The sequence below is a fragment of the Aotus nancymaae genome, unplaced genomic scaffold (genome assembly GCF_030222135.1).
Source record: "Aotus nancymaae isolate 86718 unplaced genomic scaffold, 86718_ANA_hifiasm-v0.15.2.pri h1tg000155l, whole genome shotgun sequence".
NCBI lineage: Eukaryota > Metazoa > Chordata > Mammalia > Primates > Aotidae > Aotus > Aotus nancymaae.
The window spans coordinates 6,907,815-6,932,011 of NW_026988570.1; the positions used below are offsets into that span (position 1 = coordinate 6,907,815).

At 39.3% G+C, this 24,197-nt stretch overlaps 1 protein-coding gene across 2 annotated transcripts in view; it reads right to left on the minus strand.

The window, feature by feature from the left end:
* The window catches only part of SEPTIN10 (septin 10), a 57,727-nt gene that overhangs the window by 26,954 nt on the left and 6,576 nt on the right, over window positions 1–24,197 (minus strand). Inside the window, exons 2-5 of one of the 2 annotated variants that reach the window (XM_064371667.1) lie at window positions 20,558–20,626; window positions 13,364–13,481; window positions 12,771–12,966; window positions 2,582–2,768 (exon numbers count right to left, since the gene is read on the minus strand). In XM_064371667.1, the coding sequence (XP_064227737.1) occupies window positions 2,582–2,768; window positions 12,771–12,966; window positions 13,364–13,481; window positions 20,558–20,611 (555 nt within the window). In that variant the 5' untranslated portion in view covers window positions 20,612–20,626. Of the gene's footprint in view, window positions 1–2,581; window positions 2,769–12,770; window positions 12,967–13,363; window positions 13,482–20,557; window positions 20,645–24,197 lie in introns of those variants that run through there. The other variant, XM_064371668.1, reaches the window with a different exon arrangement.

The window sequence follows — 24,197 nt, forward strand, 5'->3', positions numbered from 1 at the left end:
TCTAGGCTACAAGTCTGTACAGCATGTAACTATACTGGATACTGTAGGCAACTGTAATACAATGGTAAGTATGTGTGTATCTAAACACATCTAAACACAGAAACATATAATACAGTACAGTAAAAATAAGGTATAATCTTATGGGACCACCATTATATATTTGGTCCCATTCTATATTTGCTGACTGAAATGTAGTTTTACACTGTATGACTGTCCTATACCATTTTATATAAGGAATTTCAGCATCCGCAGGGTACTGAAACCAATCCCCCTTGGATACTGAGGGATGACTAGGAAGCACCTAGAACTAGTTGTTCTAAGAGTTAGTAGGTTAAACTGCTGTTTCAAGATATATTGCCTCTGAACAAGTGTTCATTAGCCCTTTCATTTATTCCTGAAAATCCACTAAGGAAATATATCAATATAAATTGCTCCTAACACTTCCTAAAAACTTTTGATGACTCAAAGGTGGTTGGGTTGGACCATACCTCCAATACCAACATAAAAATATCCTCAACAAACTGTACCTGTTAATTTTTAAATAAGTTTTAAATAACAAATCAATAAATAACAGAGATGCTTCATATATGCCAGGCATTGTGATAAATGCTTTATAATACTCATCTCAGCTAATCTTCCCAAAAGTCTTAGAGTAAGCTCTCTAGCCCTATTTTATATATGAGAAATTGAATCTGAGTTTCTCCAGGGCCACACAGCTGATAAGTGGTGGGACTGAAGCAGAATCCAGGCAGTTCAGCATGATGGCCAGGTACTAACCCCTCTTGACTGCCTGTTTTATACCAGGACAGTGTACTGAACCGGGTAGACCTCAGCTAACTTTTAAGACAACCTTCTTATGTAAAATAAGAGGCAGGTATTTTTATGTGGTAGTTTACGCTTTATCATAAAAAATAAAGAATATATTTAAATCACCAAAGTTGGAGAAGATTAGATAATATATACTTACACAGTATGCTAATGCAAACTTCTATGGCAGATAGGCTCTTACTGGGCATGCCTATTTGCTAAACCCTCTATTTACATGGATCGATTTAATTGATTTTCATATCTGCCTCTTGAGGTAGTTCTTTTCCCTAGTTTTTATTTAAAAGGGGAGGAAACTGAGACTCAGAGGGCTAAAGAAACTTGCTAAGATTAGACAGCTATTAAATGACAGAGCCAATATTTAGAGCCAGCCTCCACTGACATCAGCTTCTACAATCTTTATACAAACTACCTCATGTTGTTCCACTCTAGCTAAGACAAAACTGCACACTCTTGTTTTTATGTTCCTTTAAGAAATATGAATTTCCATGTAATCAGACTCAACTATGAAAACAACTGGCTAAATGGTTAGAACATCTCATCACATGTGATCAGGTGAACAGACTGTCATATAAGCTACATCAATTTTTGCTAAAGCCAGGGGACCAAGCAACTAGTCAAAAGTAAATAGACCTATGTGCCAAAGCTTCACTAGACAGGCCTTCATAGTTTCCACACAGGTTTCTGCAGAGAAAGCAGCAGCATCCAGAACAACCTAGAATTTGGAATTCAGATGATGAAAGCTTCATTTCTCATACCATTCGAGATTATCGGAAAATTCTAAAGTTTCTTTAGTATAAGATTACTGTCTTTAGCTCTCTTTAAACAAATATAAATATCTGAAGTGAGTTAATTTATGAGGTTTTCTATAGCTCCATAAATTTTTTTTTTTTTTTTGAGATGGAGTCTCCCCTGGTCACCCAGGCTGGAGTGCAGTGGTACGATCTCAGCTCACTGCAACCTTCACCTTATGGGTTCAAGCGATTCTCCTGCCTCGGCCTCCTGAGTAGCTGGGACTACAGGCACCTGCCACCATCCCCAGCTAATTTTTGTATTTTCAGTAGAGACGAGGTTTCACCATATTGGCCAGGCTGGTCTCGAACTCCTGAACTTGTTATCTGCCCACCCTAGCCTCCCAAAGTGCTGGGATTACAGGCATTAACCACTGTGCCCAGCTGCTGGTTGTAGAGAATACCCATGTTGTGCATGCAATTTAATCACTAAAAAAGGAAGTAAAATTTTATTGTGATATTCCTTCTTTGTATCTCATCTTCCAAACTGAATTTCTCTGAAAAAAATAAGCTAGATGGAAATATAAAATGTTTTAAAGATTTCCAGGTGCTGGGCATGGTGGCTCATGCCTGTAGTTCGAGCACTTGAGGAGACCAAGGAAGGAAAAATCACTGAAGTCCAGGAGTTTGAGACCAGTTGGGCAACATATCAAGGCCCCCAACTCTACAAAAATATTTAAAATTTAGCTGGGCATGGAAGTAGTACATGCCTATAGTCCCAGCTACCTGGGAGGCTGAGGCAGGAGGATCGTTTGAGGCCGGGAGTTCGAGGCTGCATGAACCATAATCTCACAACTACCTCCAGTCTGGGTGACAGAGTGAGATCCTATCTCTAAAATAGTAAGAATAATAATAATAATATGCACAGGATAAAAGTCACAATACATACCCATATTGTAAAAAATATTTTAATAGTTCAAAATAAATATTAAAGTATGATAAGTTGATTCCTTTCCTCAACCCACCTTGCTGTCAAGGTTCTTCATGGTTAAGAGATCAAGTGTCTTCAGAGAGTGGCCTGTCGGTGAAATGAAGTAGAGGCACACATGGATGCGAGAATCATGGTAGGTAAAGAGAGAACGCTTAATCTTCAGTTCTTCTTGGAGATAGGCCTCAAACTGAGCATCTATGTAGTCAACTATTGGTTGGTAGCTGAAAAATTATTTAAATGTTTAACACATTATTTATATTACCTTAAGATATTTGTGCAACTCTTAGAAGTTTGAGGTATTTTCACTAGTTAATAAACAGTATCTATAAACAGATAACTTTAGTGATAAAAAATGTACAGAACATGCACAAAAGCTATACAAACGCTTCTCAACTTACAATGGGGCTATATCCTGATAAATCCATCACACAAGTTGAAAATATTAGCTGAAATGCATTTAATAGCCCAATAAACCTAAAGTTGAGAAATCGTAGGTCAAACTATCCTAAATTCAGTATCATTTGTACTTCCGAAACCATCAGGGCAATCTGTGCTTGAAATGGTATTGGATTTACACTGATTCATTCTTACAGTCATTCACATGCTAGGTCATTTTCTGACAAAGCTTCTCACACTTGCCAGACTGCTCAAAGAGACTAGCAACAGTCCAATTTGTAATCAAACTGGTACCTGACTTATTATTTAACTAACTGAGAAAACGCATAGGTATCAATAACTCAAAAGATATTTAAGTCAAAGTCCATGATTCCTTGCCTCTTAGATTTGTAAGGCACAAAAAGTGTTAAGTAAAGAAGAAAGGCATACATCAGCTGAAAGTAGCTAACTAGCAATGCTGGCATAGTTTTACTTTCATTCAATTATAAACAAAGGAAAGGCCAATTACATCCTCTGCTCAGATAACTCCTCTCTGGAATGCAGTCTTCCTTCTGACTGTCTCAGATTGTTCAACCTTCAAAGACGCAAATCAAATCATGGTGCATGTGCCAAGCAGTATGCTAATGCTGTTCCAAGAATAGTCTGTGAGCATTCCACTCAGTTCTGATATGCTAAACCACTGACTTTGCAACTTATTTTTCTACTCTTAACTATTCTCATTAAACAAATCTGGGTTTCTAAGTGAAAATAACAGTAAACAGTTCCCATGTCAAATTCCCTGGAAACCTTTGTAGCCCTATAAAGAACCAGTACTGTGAGCAGCTGAGGTACTTAATAAATGTGTATAGAATTCTTCTATAAAGTTGCCTGACCTTCTAGTCCTTGAGGATCATCACCTCTTTTAAAATTATAGAATACACCTTGTTCTCCCTATGCAAATGGTAAACAATGTGAGAATCAAGACAGTATCTTAAACATCGGTGTCTTTCACTAGAACTAACATAGGCCAGGCTCAGTGGCTCACAACTATAATCCCAGTGCTTTGGGAGACCAAGGCAGGAGGATTACTTGAGGCCAGGAGTTCGAGAACAGCCTGGGCAACAACAAAGTGAGACCCCCGTCTCTACAAAAAAATTTTAAAAATCAGCCAGACATAGTGAGTGCCTATAATCTTAGCTACTTGGGAGGCTGAGGTAGGAAGATCCCTTAAGCCTAGACATTCAAGGCTACAGTGAACTGTGATTGCGCCACTGCACTCCAGCCTAGGTGACAAAGCAAGATTCTGTTTAAAATGAATTTAAAAATATATATATACAGACAAGGTCTGGCTGTGTTGCCCAGGCTGGTCTTGAACTCCTGGCTTCAAGCAATCCTCCTGCCTTGGCCTCCCAAAGCACTGGGATAATAGGCGCAAGGAACCACACCTGGCCTCAAAAAAGATTTTTTTAAAATAATAAATAAAAGAACTAGCATAAAACTTTGAACATTATAAGAATTCAATTCACCATTAGAGTGATTATTTTATCAACAGTAAGTGATCCTTTGGAAAGTGGTCTGAATGTGACCCAATAGGATTTACTTCCCAAAACAATAAAATGGGGAAAATTATTCTATTAAGTATATATTTCACATAAAAATTCCAAAGAAGCTTTTATTAATGACTTAAAATAGGTCAGTAAGAGGACCTATTATATGACCTAAATAACTATAAATGCACCTCTATCTGAACGTTTTGTCTTATGCTATTTAAGAATGAAAACCATAAAGATTTTCTGCTAAATAAATAATATGCCATTAGAAATTCTTCCATAGTATTCTGGACAAAAAGATAAAAAATATGAATCAGAGAGATTAAGAGTAAGAGACACAGAAGATATAATGAGAAGATCTAACATATATTTCATCAAAGTTTTCAAAGAAAAATAAACAAAAGGGAACACAGGCAATATTTACATAAGAATTGTCTGAGACTTTTTAGAAAGAACTGATGGATGCTATTCAGAATCAAGAACTCAAACATATCACAAGCAGGATAAATTAGAAATAATAACAACCCACATACAGCATAGCAAAACTGGAGAACAATAAAAACAAAGACCTTAAAAGTACTGCAGGGAAAAAAGGAGACTACCCTTAAGGGAGACTTCTTAATAGCAAAGACAGAAGCAAGGAGAGAGTGGAATGGTATTTCCAATGGAAGAAAGAACATAACTGGCAACCCAGAATTGTATATCCAACTAAAATTTCAAGTATGTGAGCAAAACAGAAATTTTTGGTTAACAGGTGGTAATAAATATATACTGGCCATACAATAATACTTTGTGTGGTTAAAAAATAGAGAACTCAGCCAGGCATGGTGACTCACAACTATAATCCCAGCACTTTGAGAGGTTGAGACAGACGCATCACCCAAGATCAGGAGTTCAAGACCAGCCTAGCCAACATGGTGAAACCTCGTCTCTACAAAAATACAAAAATTAGCCAGGCATGATGGCAAGTGCCTATAATCCCAGCTATTCAGGAGCCTGAGGCAGGAGAATCACTCGAACCTATGAGGCAGACATTGCAGTGAGCCGAGATCATGCCATTGCACTCTAACCTGGGCAACAGAGTAAGACTCCGCCTCAAAAAAAAAAAAAAAAGGCATGGTGGCTCACGCCTGCAATCCCAGCACTTTGGGAGACCAAGGCAATCAGATTGCTTGAGGCCAGGAGTTCGAAACCAGCCTGGTCAACATGGCACAAGGACACAGAAAGGTTAAAAGGACTGACGCCGGGCACGGTGGCTCACACCTGTAATCCCAGCAGTTTGGGAGGCCAAGGTGGGCAAATCACCTGAGGTGGGGAGTTCAAGACCAGCCTGACCAACATGAAGAAACCCCATATCTACTAAAAATACAAAATTAGCCGGGCATGGTGGTGCATGCCTGTAATCCCAGCTATTCGACAGGCTGAGGTAGGAGAATCGCTTGAACTTAGGAGGCGGAGGTTGCAGTGAGCCAAGATTGTGCCATTGCACTTAACCCTGGGCAACAAGAGCAAAACTCTGTCTCAAAAAACAAAAACACATAAAGAAATTAAGTAAGTAAAGGGATTGAAAAACTACACCAAACATACGTAAGAAAGCTACAGACAACACAGACATGGAGGCATTACAAGAGAAAAAAGGTCACTACCTAACAATAAAAGTGTCAATGCTTCAGGATGAAATAAAAATGGAGATTAGAAATTTACTGAAATTGCCGGCCGGGCATGGTGGCTCATGCCTGTAATCCTAGTACTTTGAGAGGCTGAGGTGGGCGGATCATCTGAGGTCAGGAGTGTGAGGCCAGCCTGGCCAACATGGCGAAACCCCGCCTCTACTGAAAATACAAAAATAAGCTGGGTGTGCTGGTGGGCACCTGTAATTCTAGCTATTCAGGAGGCTGAGGCAGGATAATTGCTTGAACTCAGGAGGCGGAGGTTACAGTGAGCTGAGATCTTGCCACTGCACTCCAGCCTGGGTGACAGCGTGAGACTCCATCTCAAAAAAAAACAAAAAAGAAATGTACTGAAATTGAAAATACTATGTATCAAACTTGCAGGATGTAGCCTAAGCCATTCTTACATGATAGTTTATAATACTAAATGCACAAGGCTGCAAATCAATGAGAAATTGGAGCAAAACTCCAAAAAGTATAGATATAAGAGCAGAAAGTAATTAAACAGGAAAAATGAAAAGCATAAAACTGAAAGGATCAATACAGCCAAAATTTGGTATTTGAAAAGATCAAATAAATTGACAACACTTTGTCAAGACTAATCAAGCAGAAAAAGGAGTGCAAATAACTATCATCAGGAAAGACAGTATCATTACATATGATGCAGACAATAAAAAGATATTAGGAGTTTGTTAGAATATTTTTAAGCCAATAATTTGAAAATTCAGATGAAATGGACAGATTCCTAGAAAATTATAACTTATCAAAACTGTCTCAAAACAAAATAAAACCAACTCTGAATTGTCCTATAACCATTTTTTAAAATTATTTAACTCAAAATCTTCTTAGAAAGAAAACCCAAGGCTCTGATTTTTTAATTGGTTAGTTCCATCAAACATTCCAGGGAAAAATAACTCTGATCTTATATTTCCAGGCCCTGATTTTTTTTTTTTTTTTTTTTTTTTGAGATGGAGTTTTGCTCTTGTTGCCTAGGCTGAAGTGCAATGGCGGGATCTCAGCTCACTGCAACCTCTGCCTCCTGAGTCTTCAAGTGATTCTCCTGCCTCAACCAAGTACCTGGGATTACGGGCGCCTGCCACCACACCCAGCTAATTTTTGTATTTTAGTAGAGATGGGTGTTTCACCATGTTGGTCAGGCTGGTCTTGAACTCCTGATCTCAGGTGATCCACCCACCTCAGCCTCCCAAAGTGCTGGGATTACAGGCATGAGCCACCATGCCTAGCCAGGCCCTAATTTTTATTGGTTAGTTCTACCAAACATTCTAGGGAAAAATAACTCTAATCTTATGCAAATTTTTCCAGAAAACTGATAATGAAAACTCCCTAAACTCCTTTTAGAAGGCTAACACTACTTTGATTTTAAAAAAATAAATGAAAAAGAGTATAAGACAAAAACGCAGGCTAAAAACCTCACTGATGAACACAGATGCAAAAAAGAAAAACAGAAAGAAAAAATATAGCCTAATATTAAAAGAACACCATATTATGATCTCAGAATGGTATCTAAAATTATATGGTTAATTTACTAATAAAATAATCAGTTACTATAGTTTGACTTACTAACGATTAAATGAAAGAAATCACAATTTCTCCATAAAATGCAAACAAAAAAAAATCTGATGAAAGTATATATCTATTAATGATTTCTTAAAAAAAGAATTTTTACTAGCAATATAAAGGAACTTCTTTATCTTTTTTAAAAAAAAAACCCAAAACCAACCAAAGAACATGTCCCAGCTTTCTGACTGGAGACATGTGTCCTGGGCACAGCATAAAGTGAGCACAGAGTCTGGCCATTTACTGAGTTCAGGAAACCCAGACAGGAGTTCAAGGAGGCGAAAGCAACATCTGTGGGTCAGAACAGAAGAGAGCTGCACAGGCAGGAAGCACTGTACATCTGGAGAGAGCCCCCAAGTCCCTTGCTAAGCACTGGTATGTACATGCAGGACAGCAAAATACCCAAAACCATGGCCATTTCGTATCTTAGAGCCATGCTAGTGGTTACAACATGCTATATGCTTCTCGAAATTCATTTTGAATGTACACTTAAAATCAGTAAAGTTAGGCCGGGAGCAGTGGCTCATGCCTGTAACCCCAGCACGTTGGGAGGCCGAGGCGTGTAGATCACTTGAGGTCAGGAGTTCGAGACCACCCTGACCAACATGGTGACACCTCGTCTCTATCAAAAATATAAAAATTAGCAAGGTGTCATGGTGGGCACCTATAATCCCAGCTGTTCGAGAGACTGGGGCATAAGAATCACCTGAACCCAGGAGGTGAAGGTTGCAGTGAGTCGAGATTGTGCCACTGCACTCCAGCCTGGGCAATAGAGCGAGACCTTGTCTTGCTTAAAAAAAAAAAAAAAAAAATCAGTAAAGTTTATTCTATGTAAACTACACATTAATAAAGCTTATTTAAAAAGAACTGAAGAAATGGGACTGAACACAAGGGAATGGCTAAAGTGCATTCCAACTGATCTGTACTATTTGGTATTTTCACAGAAATGTATTTGTATATTATTTGGGTAATTAATAGACCACAAACAATACAACAAATAAGTTAATGAGAAAAAAACAAGTTATAAAATGAGCAAAAGCTGAATGTATTCCGCTGGAGAACTGAAACAAGATAAAAATGCCCGTACTCACCACTCCTATTTCACACAGCACTTGTGAAGTCCTGGCCAGAGAAATCAGGCAATAGACAGAAATAAAAGGCATCCAAATAGGAAAAGAAAAAATCCAATTATCTCTATGCAAACAATATAATTTCATCCCTAGAAAACTCTAAAAGACTCTGCCAAATGCCTCCTGAACTGATAAACAACTTCAGTGAAGTTTCAAGATACAAAATCAATGTACAAAAATCTGTAGCATTTCTGTACATCAATAATGGTCAAGCTGAGAGCCAAATCAAGAATATAATGCCACGTACAACAGACAAACACACACAAACACACACACACACACACACACACACTCACACAAAAACCTAGGAATACATCTAGCCAAGAAGGTGAATGATATCTGCAAGGAGAACTACAAAACACTGCTGAAAGAAATCACAGATGACACCAACAAACTGAAAAACATTCCATGCTCATGGAATCAATATAGTTGTAAGAATCAATATAGTTAAAATGGCCATACTGCCCAAAGCAATCTACACACTCAGTGCTATTGCTGTTTTTTGTTTTGTTTTTGAGACAGGTATCACTCTGTCACCCAGGCTGGAAGGGCAGTGGCATGATCACGGCTCACTGCAGCTTCAACTTCCCAGGCTCGAGTGATAGTCCCACTTCAGCCTCCCAAGTAGTTGGCAGTATAGGTGAGCGTCAACATGTCTGGCTAATTTTTCACATTTTTTTTTGTAGAGACGGGGTCCCACTATGTTGCCCAGGCTAGTCCCACACTCTTGAGCAAGAAATCCTCCTACCTTGACCTTCCAAAGTACTAGGATTACAGGCGTAAGCCACCACAACTGGTCTCAATGCTATTTCTATCAAACTACCAATGTCATTTTTCACTGAATTAGAAAAACCTATTCTAAAATTCATATCGGCTGGGCGCAGTGGCTCACGCCTATAATCCCAGCACTTTGGGAGGCCAAGGCGGATGGACCACGAGGTCAAGAGATTGAGACCATCCTTGGTCAACATGGTGAAACCCCATCTCTACTAAAAATTAAAAATTAGCTAGGCATGGTGGCATGCGCCTGTAGTCCCAGCTACTCAGGAGGCTGAGGCAGGAAAATTGCTTGAACCAAGGAGGCGGAGGTTGCAGTGAGCTGAGATCACGTCATTGCACTTCAGCCTGGGTAACAAGAGTGAAACTCTGTCTAAAAAAAAAAAAAAAAAATTCAAATTGACACAAAGAAGAGCCTGAATAGCCAAAGCAATACTAAGCAAAAGAACGAAGTCTGAGGAATCACATTACCCTAACTTCAAACTATACTACAGGGCTACAATAATCAAAACAGCATGGTTGTGGTATAAAAACAGGCACACAAACCAATGGAATAGAACAGAAAACCCAGAAATAAAGCTGCACACCTCTAGCCATCTGATCTTCAACAAAGGTGACAAAAATAAGCAATGGGGAAAGGACTCCTTATTCAATAAATGGTGCTAGGATAACTGGCTAGCCATACGCAGAGGAATAAAACTGGACCACTACCTTTTACCATAAACAAAAATTAACTCAAGATAGATTAAAGACTTAAATGTAAGACATCAAACAGTAAGAATCCTGGAAGAACACCTAGGCAACATCATGCTGGACATTGACCTTGGAAAAGAATTTATGATTAAGTCCTCAAAAGCAATCAGAACAACAACAAAAAACGTCTAGCTGGACCTAATTAAACTAAAGAGCTTCTACGTAGCAAAACAAGCCATCAACAGAGTAAACAGACAAAAGGTCTAGTATCTAGAATCTGTAAGAAACTAACAAATGAGGAAAAAACAAATAACCCCATTAAAAAGTGACGGAAAGACATGGACATACAAGCAGTCAACAAACATGAAAAAATGCTCAACATAATTAATCATTAGAGAAATGCAAATCAAAACCACAATGAGATACCATTTTATAACAGTCAGAATGGCTATTACTAAAAAGTCAAAAAACAACAGACACTGGTGAGGCTGTAGAGAAAAGGAAATGCTTGTACCCCGTTGGTGGGAATGCGAATTAATACAGCAACAGTGGAAAGCAGTTTGAAGATTTCTCAAAGAACTTAAAATAGAACTACCATTTGACCCGGCTATTCCAACTTGGTATATATCCAAAAGAAAATACATTGTTCTACCAAAAAGACACATGTGCTCATAAGTTCATCATAGCACTATTCACAATACCAAAGACATGGAATCAACCTAGCTGCCCATCAATGTGGACTAGATAAAGAAAATGTGATACATACATACCATGGAATACTACACAGCCATAAAAAAGAACAAAATCGGCTGGGCGCGGTGGCTCATGCCTGTAATCCCAGCACTTTGGAAGGTTGAGGCAAGCAGATTACGAGGTCAGGAGTTCAAGAGCAGCCTGGCCCGCCAGGCACAGTAGCGCATGCCTGTAGTCCCAGCTACTCGGAAGGCTGAGGCTGGAGGATCACTTGAGTCCAGGAGTTCTGGGCTGTAGCGCACTCTGCCGATCAGGTGTCTGCACTAAGTGTGGCATCAATATGGTGACCTCCTGGGAGCAGAAGACCATCAGGTTGCCTAAGGAGGGGTGAACCAGCCCAGGTTGGAAACGGAGCAGGTCAAAACTCCCATGCTGATCAGTAGTGGGACTGCGCCTGTGGATGCCACTGCACTCCAGCCTGGGCAACATAGCGAGACCCCATCTCTTTAGAAAAAAGTAAATATTAAAATTAAAAAAAAAAAAAGCAGCCTGGCCAACATGGTGAAACTCCATCTCTACTAAAAATACAAAAATTAGCCGGGTGTGGTGGCATGCACCTATAATCCCAGCTACTCAGGAGGCTGAGGCAGGAGAATCAATTGAACCCAGGAGGCAGAGGTTGCAGTGAGCCAAAACCGCACCATTGCAATCCAGTCTGGGTGACAGAGCTAGACTCCACCTCAAAAAAAAAAAAAAGGGAACAAAATCATGTCTTTTGCAGCAACATGGATGAAGCTGAAGGCCATTATCCTAAACATATTTACGCAAGAACAAAAAACTGAATACTGTATGTTCTCACTTATAAGTAAGTGGAATCTAAACATTGGGTACACATGGTTATAAAGACGGCAACAACAGACAATGAGGACTACTAGAGTAGGAAGGGAGAAGTAGGGTAAAGGCCGAAAAACTAACTATTGGTACCATGGTCAGTACCTGGGTAATCGGATCACTTGTACCTCAAACCTCAGCATCACACAATACACCCATGTAACAAACTTGCAAATGTACCCTAAATCTAAAATAAAAGTTGAAATTATTTTTAAGAAAAAAGTACTTACAAAAATGGAAATACATTTCAAAAAGGAAAATGAACAAAAAGTTACTGCTTTACCAATCCTTTTCCCCCTTTCATAGTTTAAATTTGATATAGAATCTCTACTCAATCTTTACATAACCTTAGGAGAAATATTAACAAAAAATAGAGACATAAGGTAAAATATAAATTAAAATTTCACTATCAAAACTTTCCTGCAATGATTAATAATGTAACTGGCTATTTTGATTAGAATTTTACAAAAAATTTGCACATCACACATTTGGCCATTATATATATATATTTGCTCTTATCTGTCTTGTACTTTTTTTCTTCAAGGGGATAAGCCCTACCTGAAAATTAGTATAATTAATATACACTGAATTTGCATGTCAGGAAATAATTAAAGCTCCTTTTGCTGAAACACACATTTTAATAATGTGATTCAAATTATTCTAAATAAATTAAACAGATGGATAGAAAAATGTCAATGTGCTAATAAGAACAAAATGTTGCTTAACTATTTTATTTTTAAAAATTAATGTGTGGAAGGAAAAGTATAGATTACCATAGGAGAAAATCAAATCATAGTTCATGGGGCTATAAGGCAAATGTCTTGAAGTAAGAAAAACTTGTTTTATTACAAGAAGAAAACACATACCTCTCTTCTTTATTTATTTGGTCACCAAATCCCACTGTATTCACAATGGTCAATTTCAATCGAACATTACTTTCCTGGAGTTCATATGTCTGAGCTTTAAGTTTAACATCTGGGCAAAAATGTGAGGATTCATGGTCTTCAAAATTAGTATTAAACAATGTGTTAATCAGTGTTGATTTTCCAATTCCAGTTTCCCCTGAAACAAACAAAGATACATCTTTATGGCTGCATGAATGACTGAGAAGAAATAAAACTGTAAACACCTAGAGTGGTTTCAAAGACACCAAATATTTTAAAGGCCAGGGTGTGCATGAAAGAAATACATGCTAATGCTGTTCCCTCAAGTTATTGGCAGAGCATAGAGCAAGTGTCTAAGCTACTCAGAACTCTGACAACAACACTGAAATGTTTACAGAATAAGCCAAAAGTTTAAAGCTAAGAAAAACAAAATTAACAGAATCTAAACAACTGAGGAGAACACCTGGGATTATGATTTCAGATTAATAACATAAGCATTGTTCTGCTCATGACAAGAATAAGTGAGCACAAGGAATACGAAGGAACAACTTAGAGGAAGTGTAGATGGCACATACCCACGCAGAGAATATTAAAGCAAAAGCCTTGCTGAATGGATCTGTTCACCAGCTGATCAGGCAAACTCTCAAAACCAACATGGCCAGACATAGTCAAGGAACGAATGTTTTCTCTTTTCTGAAGGAAAATAAAAACAAAAACAACAGCAATAATAATAATTTTAAAAACCTTTGACTTAAATAGGATGTAGGCAAACTTTCTTGAAAGGATAAATATATCCAAGAAATGAACAATTTTATAATCATTATACCTTACCTAAGATACAAGAGACTAAGTAAATTTTCAGGAAAAGAAACCTGTGTCCATATCCTCAAAACACACATTTCTTATCCCCTTCATACAATGAGAGTCTAGCACTATGTATAACATTAAAACATTCAACTTCCAAAGTAGGAAAACATCTAACTATAGCATACTCACTCACAAAATGGAAAGTTAAAGTCCATTTGTTTATGATAAATTTTCAGTAACTTAGAAAATTCTTACACTAAAATGTCAAGTGAAAAAAAGTACAAAACAAAAGTACAGATACAGGTTCAGCTCCCAGTAATGGGAGAGTAACTTAGGTCAAATTTACCACCTACTGATAACAATTACAAGCAACCCTTTTAAGTCACTAGAGTGTAACCAAAGGCAGATAGACACTGGACAAAATAAGACTTGAGGGAAGGAAACTTATTGGGTGAGATGAGTTTATCTAGCTTTTCCTAGAACTCAGGAGGGAAGTTATAGTCTTAATGAGTTAAGTTGTCAGTTAGAGACTGGGACAGGTAGATTGGTTGGAAATTGAGGGAGAGAATTCCAGAAAGAAGGGAATCCAAAATCTACAAACACATTCCCCTCAAATCCATGGCTGATGGCCAAACTGCACACATATAGAGGGAATACAAAGATCTCAGAAAGGGGAAAATGGGAATTGAGAGGAGCTAAGCAGAGTTATCAAGTGCCATCTTGGGGAGTGGACAGAGCTTAAATTTTAAGTCTGTAAGTTAAAGGGTCTCCTGTAAACACCCTAGGCCTTCTACTGAAATCCTAGATGGGCCACATTTTAGGAACAAGGTCCATAACCCAGCAATCAGAAAGGCTCCCAGTTCTGAAAGCACAGCTGAAGCAGACTTGCCTTAACAAAGCCTATAACAAGGCTCAACATGAATGATCAATGTGATCAGTCAGCAATTTAATTGCCTGTTAGAACAAAGCTAAACATTCTGCAGAAGAAAACAGAATCTGGCATCTCTACAGTATTTACTGTACAATTAAAAAATTATGACCGAAAAAAACAGAAAAATGTGATACATAGTCAAGAAAAAAAGTCAGCAGAAAGAGATCCACAATGAACCAGATGTTTAATTAGCAGGTAAGAACTTTAAATAATGCTAACAAATACGCTAAATAATCTACAGGAAAAAGATGGATATAATGGGTGGCATGACGGGGAATTACAGAAAGATTTAGAGCTCACAACGACAAAAAGCAGCCAACAAAACTTCTAGCATGTAAAAAGGCAACATCTGAAGTAAAAAATGTATTTAGTATTAACAGCAGATCAAATAATGAAAGAAAGATTTGTTCAATAGTTATTATCGAAGCTAAAAATCTCGCAGAGAGAGAAAAGATAAAACTATGACAGAGCCTTAAAAACTTGTGGGAGAGTAGTAAATGATCTAACATACCAGTAATTGGAATACCAGAAGAAAAGTTAGAGAAACAGGAGACAAGGTGAAAGTGCAGGGTAGGGAGGAGGGGGAAAAAATCTAAGTAATAGTGACTGAAAACTTTCTAATTTTCTAAACTTGAACTCAGAGATACAAGAATTTCAGCAAACTACAAATAGGAAATACCCAAAGGAACCCACATCTAGGGACACCATAACAAACTGCTTAAAAACAAAGATAATGAAAACTTTAGGCCACACATGGTGGCTCATGCCTGTAATCCCAGCATTTTGGGAGGCCAAGGTGGGCAGATCACTTGAGGTCAGGAGTTTGAGACCAACCTGGCCAACATGGCAAAACCTCATCCCTACTAAAAATACAAAAATTAGTCCAGGCGCGGTGGCTTGCGCCTGTAATCCCAGCATTTGGGAGGCCAAGGCAGGTGGATCATGAGGTCAGGAGTTCAAGACAAGCCTGGCCAAGATGGTGAAATCCCATCTCTACTAAAAATACAAAAATTAGCCAGGTGTGGTGGGATGTGCCTGTAATCCCACCTACTCGAGAGGCCAAGGCACAGAATTGCTTGAACCCGGGAAGCAGAGGTTGCAGTGAGGCAAGATCACGCCACTGCACTCCAGCCTGGGTGACAGAGCGACACTCTGTCTCAAAAAAAAAAAAAAAATTAGCTGGTTGTGATAGCACTTATAATCCCAGCTACTCAGCAGGCTGACATGGAAGGATCACTTAAACTCAGGAAGTGGGCCTTGCAGTGAGCTGAGATTGAGCCACTGCACTCCAGCCTGGGCAATAAAACAACAAAAAGAGAACTTTAGCCACAACCAGGTGTGGGAAAGACACTTTACACACAAGTAAAACAAACAGAACGTGACTATAGATTTTGCTTAAGAAACAATGCAAACCATAAGACAAAACAATGACACCTACAAAATGCCAAAAGGAAAAAAAGACAACCTAGAATTCTATAGCCAATGAAAACATCCTTCAAAAATGAAGGCAAAATGAAGACATCTTCAGACAAACAAAATCTGAGAAAATCTACTGCCAGTTGGCCTACAGTATAAGAAATGTTAAAAGTTCTTCAAGAGAAAGGAAAATGACAACAGATCTACAAAATGGAATGAAGATCATCAGAAAGGTAAATACATAGGTAAAGGTGAGAGAGTTTTTTTTAACTTCTTGAAAATATAAATGTTTAAAGCAATAACAAAAACAATGTATTACAGGTTACATGCACAAGTGAAATGTATAAGAAACACAAAATACAGGAGGGGGACCGGAGGAATAAAATATATATATAACTTTTTTTTTTTTTGAGACTGAGTTCCACTCCTTCACCCAGGCTAGAATGAAGTGGTATGATCTTGGCTCACTGCAACCTCTGCCCCCCAGGTTGAAGGGATACTCCTGCCTCAGTATCCTGAGTAGCTGGGATAACAGGCACCCACCACCACACATGGCTAATTTTTATAAATATTTAGTAGAGACAGGGTTGCACCTCATCTCAAACTCCTGACCTCAGGAGATCCACCCACCTCAGCTCTCAAAGTGCTAGGATTACAGGGGTGAGGCCACCATGCCAGGCTAAAGTGTTATATTATTGAAGGTTGGGTGTGATAAGTTAAAGCCTAGTTCAATTACTATAAAAAAAATTAAAACCAAAGAGGTATAGCTAATCAGCCAAAAGCAGAAATGAAATGGAGTTATAAAAATTCTCTATTAATCCAAAAGGAAGGAGGAAAGGAGAAAATGAAAGGACAATGGCACATATAGAAAATTAGTTATCAGGGCCAGGTGCAGTGGCTCACGCCTATAATCCCAGCACTTTGGGAGGACGAGACGGGCGGATCATAAGGTCAGGAAATCAAGACCATTCTGGCTAACACAGTGAAACCCTGTCTCTACTAAAAATACAAAAAATTAGCTGGTGTGGTGGCGAGCACCTGTAATCCCAGCTACTTGGGAGGCTGAGGCAGGAGAATCGCTTGATTCTCAGGAGGCAGAGGGTGCGGTGAGCTGAGACTGTGCCATTGCACTCCAGCCTGGTGATAGTCCAAGACTCCACCTCAAACAAACAAACAAAACCCAAAAAACAGGAAATTAGTTATCAAGAAAATGTAAATTAAAACTGAAAGATAATACTGAATGAAGAACAACTGGAATGCTGATAAATTTGCTAGTCTGAATGCAAAATGGTACAGTTGCTTTGGAAAGCAGTTTCTTATGAAATTAAACACATATTACTACACAGCCAACCCACTTGGGAGGTATCCAAAATGATAAAAACATATATCCACACAAGAACTTATGCATCAATGTTCACAGCAGTTTTATTCCCAATGATCAAAAACTGGAACCATCCCAAATATCCAACAAGTGGTGAATAGACAGACAAATTGTAGTATACTAAACTACTGATACATGTTACAACATGGATGACTAGCTAGGTGTCCCAATAGTGATTTATTTACTGGGATTTGAGTTTTTAAAAATATGCATTATGTACATTTTTTACATAATCATATATTCTTATATAGATATAAATGCAGATATAAATGTCTTGAAGGGTAATAACAGACTATTGAGAGTGGTTACCAGTTAGCAGTGGACTTACAGGTTGGGGTGAGAGGGAATTGCTTTTTATTGTATATAGCAGGCAGAATTCTGAGACCGCCCCTAACACTGATGCCCCTGGTGCACATGAACTTTCTCCGACTTATTTCAAATGCTAACCTAGGTGTCGCTGAGAAGAGATTTTACAGATGTGATTAAGGTCCAAACCAGTCAACCTTAGAAATGGAAAGTATCCTGGGTGGGCCTGACCCCTCAATGAGGTAAATCCTTTTTTTTGAGGCAGAGTTTTTGCTCTGTTGCCCAGACTGGAGTGCAATGTGTGGTCTTGACTCACTGCAACCTCCGCCTCCTGTGTTCAAGCGATTCTCCTGCCTCAGCCTCTCGAGTAGCTGAGATTACAGGCACACACCACCATGCCCAAGTAATTTTTGTATTTTTAGTAGAGACAAGGTTTCACCATGTTGGCCAGGCTAGTCTCAAACTCTCGACCTCAGGTGATCCACTCTCCTTGGCCTCCCAAAGAGCTAGGATTACAGGTGTGAGACACCATGCCCAGCCATGAGGTAAATCCATAACAGGGCCTAGGCACTTCCTTGTCAAAAACCTGAAGCATGAAGGGAACTCCATCTGCCAGTTCTCCCTTGCTGGCTTTCAGAACGGAATGGTCTCTAGGAGCTGACAACCCCCAGCCAGCAGTGAACTGAAGTCTGCCAACAACCGGGAAGAGTATGGAAGGAAAGCCTCCAGATAAGAATCCAGCAGCTGACTCCTTGAGCGTGAAATCCAGAGCAGAGAAGGCAGATGGGCCATGCCTGACCTTCGACCTACAGAATTGTGAGCTAACAAGCAGATACTGTTTTAAGCAGCTAAATTTGTGACAAATTGTTATGAAGCAACAGAAAACTAGTATACTATATTCTCTTTTGTGCCATTTGAATTCTTTTTAGTCATGTAGGCATGTTGTCTTCATATTTTTTTAAAGATCGTGAAGAAGCACTAGGCTTCCTCCTCATGCAAGTATTCAAGATGATAAGAATTTCATAACTTGTTAAAGTTGTTATCTGACAGGCATATGCTTATTATATAACAGTTGAACTAAATGGCCTTTAGGATCCCTTATAGTTCTACAATGACAGGATTTTAATGTAACTGAAAAAAGAAGCATTTCAAAAATGAATGTGTGGTCCCCATGATGTAACACAGAAGAGGGGCCAGGGAAAAAGAAAGTAAGCAATAGCCACTGGATGGACTTGTCACTGAAGATTACTAGTGACTCCGACAGTAGTCTCTGGAGGATTAAACACAATTCAAAAAGTCTATGAGGAAGATGGAATAGACTGTTAGTACAGTGAGAGAAAAACATTAAAAGGAGGGTAGTTTGTCAAATTAAAATTTATCAATATCGTTGATATAAGGAGAAAGGGGGAAAAACAAGAAGAGAGACTACAGTTATTGGAGCACAGAACTAAAGGAAATTATTTAATCTTATTGAATTACTGGCCAGGCATGGTGGCTCATCCCTGTAATCCCAGCGCTTTGGGAGGCTGAGGCAGGTGGATCACTTGAGGTCAGGAGTTCAAGATCAGCCTGTCCAACATGAGCAAGACCCAGTCTCTGATAACAATACAAAAGTTAGCCGAGTGTGGTGGCACATGCCTATGATCATAGCTATTCAGGAGGCTGAGGCACGAGAAATGCTTGAACTGGAAGGTAGAGGTCGGATGAGCCGAGACTACGCCACTGCACTCCAGCCTAGGCAACAGAGCGAGACTCTGTCTCAAAAACAAACAAACAAACAAACAAACAACAACTTGTTGAATTACCCATGTTTGTATTTGTAATTTCCTTTCTAATTGAAGTTTAAAACTCATCTCTTTCAACAAATTACATTTACTTCCTCTTTTTAAACACAAATTTCAGTATGAATTACCAAAGCCATACCTGCAGGCCCTTATAAGCATCAGGTCTAATCTTGCATTAGGGAGGCTTCTGGCAGGACCACCCAAGGGCTCCCTAAACGCTACCATTCACAGGAGTTCTATGCACCCACCATGTTCTGCAGTGTGCTCAAACAACAAATCACAGCCGGGCATGGTGGTTCTACCTGTAATCCTAGCACTTTGGGAGGCCGAAGCAGGCAGATCACTTGAGGCCAGGAGTTCCAGACCAGCCTAGCCAACATGGAGAAACTCTGCCTCTACTAAAAATACAAAAATTAGTCAGCTGTGATGGAGCATGCCTGTAATCCCACCTACTTGGGAGGCTGAGGCATGAGAATTGCTTGAACCTGGGAGGCATAGGTTGCAGTAAGCTAAGATCACACCATTACATTCCAGCCTGGGCAACAGAGCAACACTCTGTCTAAAGAAACAAAAACAAACAAATAACGAATGAAAAAAGAAACAAGGCCAGGCACGGTGACTCACGCCTGTAAACCTAGCACTTTGGAAGGCTGAGGTGGGTGGATCACCGGAGGTCTGGAGTTTAAAACTAGCCTGGCCAACATGGTGAAACCCCATCTCTACAAAAAAATCCAAAACAAACAAACAAACAAACAAAAAAACAATTAGCCAGGCATGGTGGCAGGCACCTGTAATCCCAGCTACTCAGGAGGCAGGAGAATCGCTTGAACCTGGGAGGCGGAGGTTGCAGTGAGCCAAGATCACGCTACTGTGCTCTGGCCTGGGCAAGAGAGCAAGACTCTGTCTAAAAAAAAAAAAAAACAGAAAAGAAACAAAAATATTTCCTTAATGTCAGATTATGGATACTCAATTATTCAATCCATCATCGACTTTTCACTTGAATCAACAGAAAAATTAATTCACGTTCACAGTAAGTACAAACAGAAGTCTTTATCAGAAGAGTCTATGAACACTCCAAACAGTTATTTTAAAATCATAGAAGCATTTAGAGTACAATGTGGTATCTATTTAAGGACATACTCACTCTCTGTTCATCATCAGATCCTTGTGAAGACATACAAGTAGTTTTCGTTGCCATGTGAGACTGAAAGAGCTGAAAAAGGAATACAAAGGCTTAAAAGGAAACAGAAACATTTCCCGCAAAACCCATTATCTAAATAATATATTTACATGAATAAGGTGTTACAATATTGTTGTTATCACCAAGTTTTGACTCGTAGTCTACACTATTGAATTGCGTTTGAAATTGTGGCTTTCTTAATGGATAGGTATCTACATAAGTAAATAACATATAATATTCAACATATGCAGTAATACACTTACACACAAAAAAATTGTAAGAAATTAGTAAACTCCCATTTACAAGTAGGGAGACAAAGAACTTTATTTTTACTTAAGTTGCTTTATAGGATTAAAAAGGGAAAATAAGCTATTTCATTTTTAAAGACACTCTAAGAGCCAAGAAGTCCCTCAAAATTAGGTATGCTCCACTGCAGTGTGGCAGGGGAAATATAAATGTCAAGAATGCTACAATTGCAGAGTGGTGGGGAAAGCAGGGATTTTATAATTTGAACAAGTACCTTAGTCACCAATTAAAATAAAAATAATCATTTATAGAACTCATATTACATGTCCATATCACTATGCTAGCTAGCTCATTAAGTTCATTTTCTTATATAATCCTTACAATACATCTGAGCTATACATATTATCATTCTCATAGCCTAGATGAAAGAATTTGGATTCTCTATTTTTTTTTTCTTCAAATATCTTTTTTTTTCTTTTGTGTTTTAGGTTTTGGGGTACATGTGAAGAACATGCAAGACTGTTGCATAGGTGCATACGTGGCAGTGTGATTTGCTGCCTTCCTCCCCTTCACCTATATCTAGCATTTCTCCCCATGCTCTCTCTCCTCAACTCCCCACCCCCCACTGTCCCTCCCCTATTTCCCCCCAACAGACCCTAGTGTGTAGTGCTCCCCTCCCTGTGTCCATGTGTTCTCATTGTTCAACATCCGCCTATGAGTGAGAACATGCGGTGTTTGATTCTGTGTTCTTGTGTCAGTTTGCTGAGAATGATGGTTTCCAGGTTCATCCATGTCCCTACAAAGGACGCGAACTCATCGTTTTTGATGGCTGCATAATATTCCATGGTGTATATGTGCCACATTTTCCCTGTCCAGTCTATCATCGATGGGCATTTGGGTTGGTTCCAGGTCTTTGCTATTGTAAACTGAGCTGCAATGAGCATTCGTGTGCATGTGTCCTTATAGTAGAACGATTTATAATCCTTTGGATATATACCCAGTAATGGGATTGCTGGCTCAAATGGGATTTCTATTTCTAGGTCCTTGAGGAATCGCCACACTGTTTTCCACAATGGTTGAACTAATTTACACTCCCACCAACAGTGTAAAAGTGTTCCTATTTCTCCATATCCTCTTCAGCATCTGTTGTCTCCAGATTTTTTAATGATCGCCATTCTAACTGGCGTGAGACGGATTCTCAAAGGTTGAGTAATTTACCCAAAATCATACAAGCCAATAGGATTTAGACACAGGTCTGATTTGACTGCCAAGCTGGTGTTCCTTCTACTGCCTCAAATTATAAACCAAATGGATATTCACTGTTCACAACAGTACAGAATGAGGAAAGAGAGGTACAAGAGAAACTGTATTAATTTCAAGGTACTGCTATCCTACTTCTGAATATAGTACAAGATACTGAGGAAATGTGACATTTTTAAAAAAGTAATATTACTATGAATGTAGTAAGAAAAATTGCAAATGGTGTCAATGAGAATACACTCTTGATTCCCTAGTCAGCTCCCTTGATTCCCTAGTAGCTCAGCTCTCTTTCCGAGAGGCATCAGACCCTTAGGCATCCTTCCAGAGAGAGACTGTGCATGTCTAAGCAGGCATCCTTTGTTTATATAAATGGTAGCTGTCTGCTGCTCTGTGCTATGTTTTTCTTTTTCGCTGAATCTCTCCTGGAGACTGTTTCGAAGTACTATTTAGAGCTACCTCATTCTTTCTACAGCATAGTGTTCTCCTCTGTATACCATATTGTGGTATATATGGATGCTCTTCTTTGAGACTGTCCTATTGTCTGTAATTACAATGAACGGTGCTGCAACAAATGTCACTGCAATAAAAGAGAGAACTTGGGTGCTCCCACCACCTTGCCCTGATTGTGTGTGGGCGCACAAACAAACACACACACACACACACACACAGAGTGAATGAATCCCATACAGATACAACAGTGTACATTGTGACTGCATTTTATATATGCTAACAACAATCTTCTGCTGGTACACTTTGATAAAATAGGCTGACTTTGTGACTGAACACTCCACATAATAGTGTTTTCTTATTTCTTTTTCTTTTTTTGAGACAGAATCTCGCTGTCACCCAGGCTGGAGTGCAGTGGTGCAATCTCAGCCACTGCAACCTCTGCCTCTCGGGTTCAAGCAATCCTTTTGCCTCAGCCTCCCAAGCAGCAGGGATTACAGGCATGCACCACCACGCCTGGCTTATTTTTGTAGTTTTAGTAGAGATGGGGTTTCGCCATGTTAGCCAGGCTGGTCTCAAACTCCTGACCTCAAGTGATTCTCCCACCTCAGCCTCCCAAAGTATTGGGATTACAGGCATAAGCCACCATGCTCAGCCAACGGTGTTTTCAAATCCTAAGTTTTGCCAACACAAAATGATGTTTGTCAGTTGGAAAATACTCCTATTTAAAAGCACACAAAACCTCAGTGAGGGATATCAAGGTCCTGGCTGTATTTTCACAATGTGAAAAGCAAGAAGTATGAATGATACAAAGCACATCAGAGACTAGCCTGATTTTAATTCCTGGCCTCAGGTTTTAGCTTGTAACTACACATATACTTCACTTACACCCTGCCATTCTGAAAAGTCCCCCTGTCTCAGTCACCATGTGGTGCATAAGCAGTATCAGGTCCCTCTACTCTGCAGGATAGAAAGAAAGTGAAAGCCCCTGGAAACAAACAGTCGTGGTTATAGAAATTTGCAGAAAGAGATCACTGAAGGCAAGAGTCAAAGAAGAAAATAACTTTGAGCCAGGTGCCGTGGCTCACACCTGTAATCCCAGCACTTTGGGAGACTGAGGGGGGTGGATCACGAGGTCAGGAGTTCAAGACGAGCATGGCTAATATGGTGAACCCGTCTCTTCTAAAAAACACAAAAATTAGCCTGGCAAGGTGACGGACGCCTGTAATCCCAGCTACGCTGGAGGCTGAGGCAGAAGAATTGCTTGAATCCGGGAGGTGAAGGTTGCAGTAAGCTGAGATCACACCACTGAACTCCTGCCTGGGAGCCAGAGCAAGACTTCATCTCAAAAAAAAAAGTAGAAAGAAAATGACTTTGAACTGAGTCAGGAAAGAGGTACAGCTCTAGATGAGACATTTAAGGTAGAAAAAAATCCCTAAGCACCAGAAGACAGAATTTCACACTTGGAGAAAGTAAACAGTAAGTTTAAGAATTTGATGGAGGCCAGGCACAGTGGCTCAGGCCTGTAATCCCAACACTTTGGGAGGCTGAGGCAGGCAGATCACGAGGTCAGGAGTTCAAGACCAGCCTGGCTTGAAAATACAAAAATGAGCCAGGTGTGGTAGCATGTGCATATAGTCCCAGCTATTCG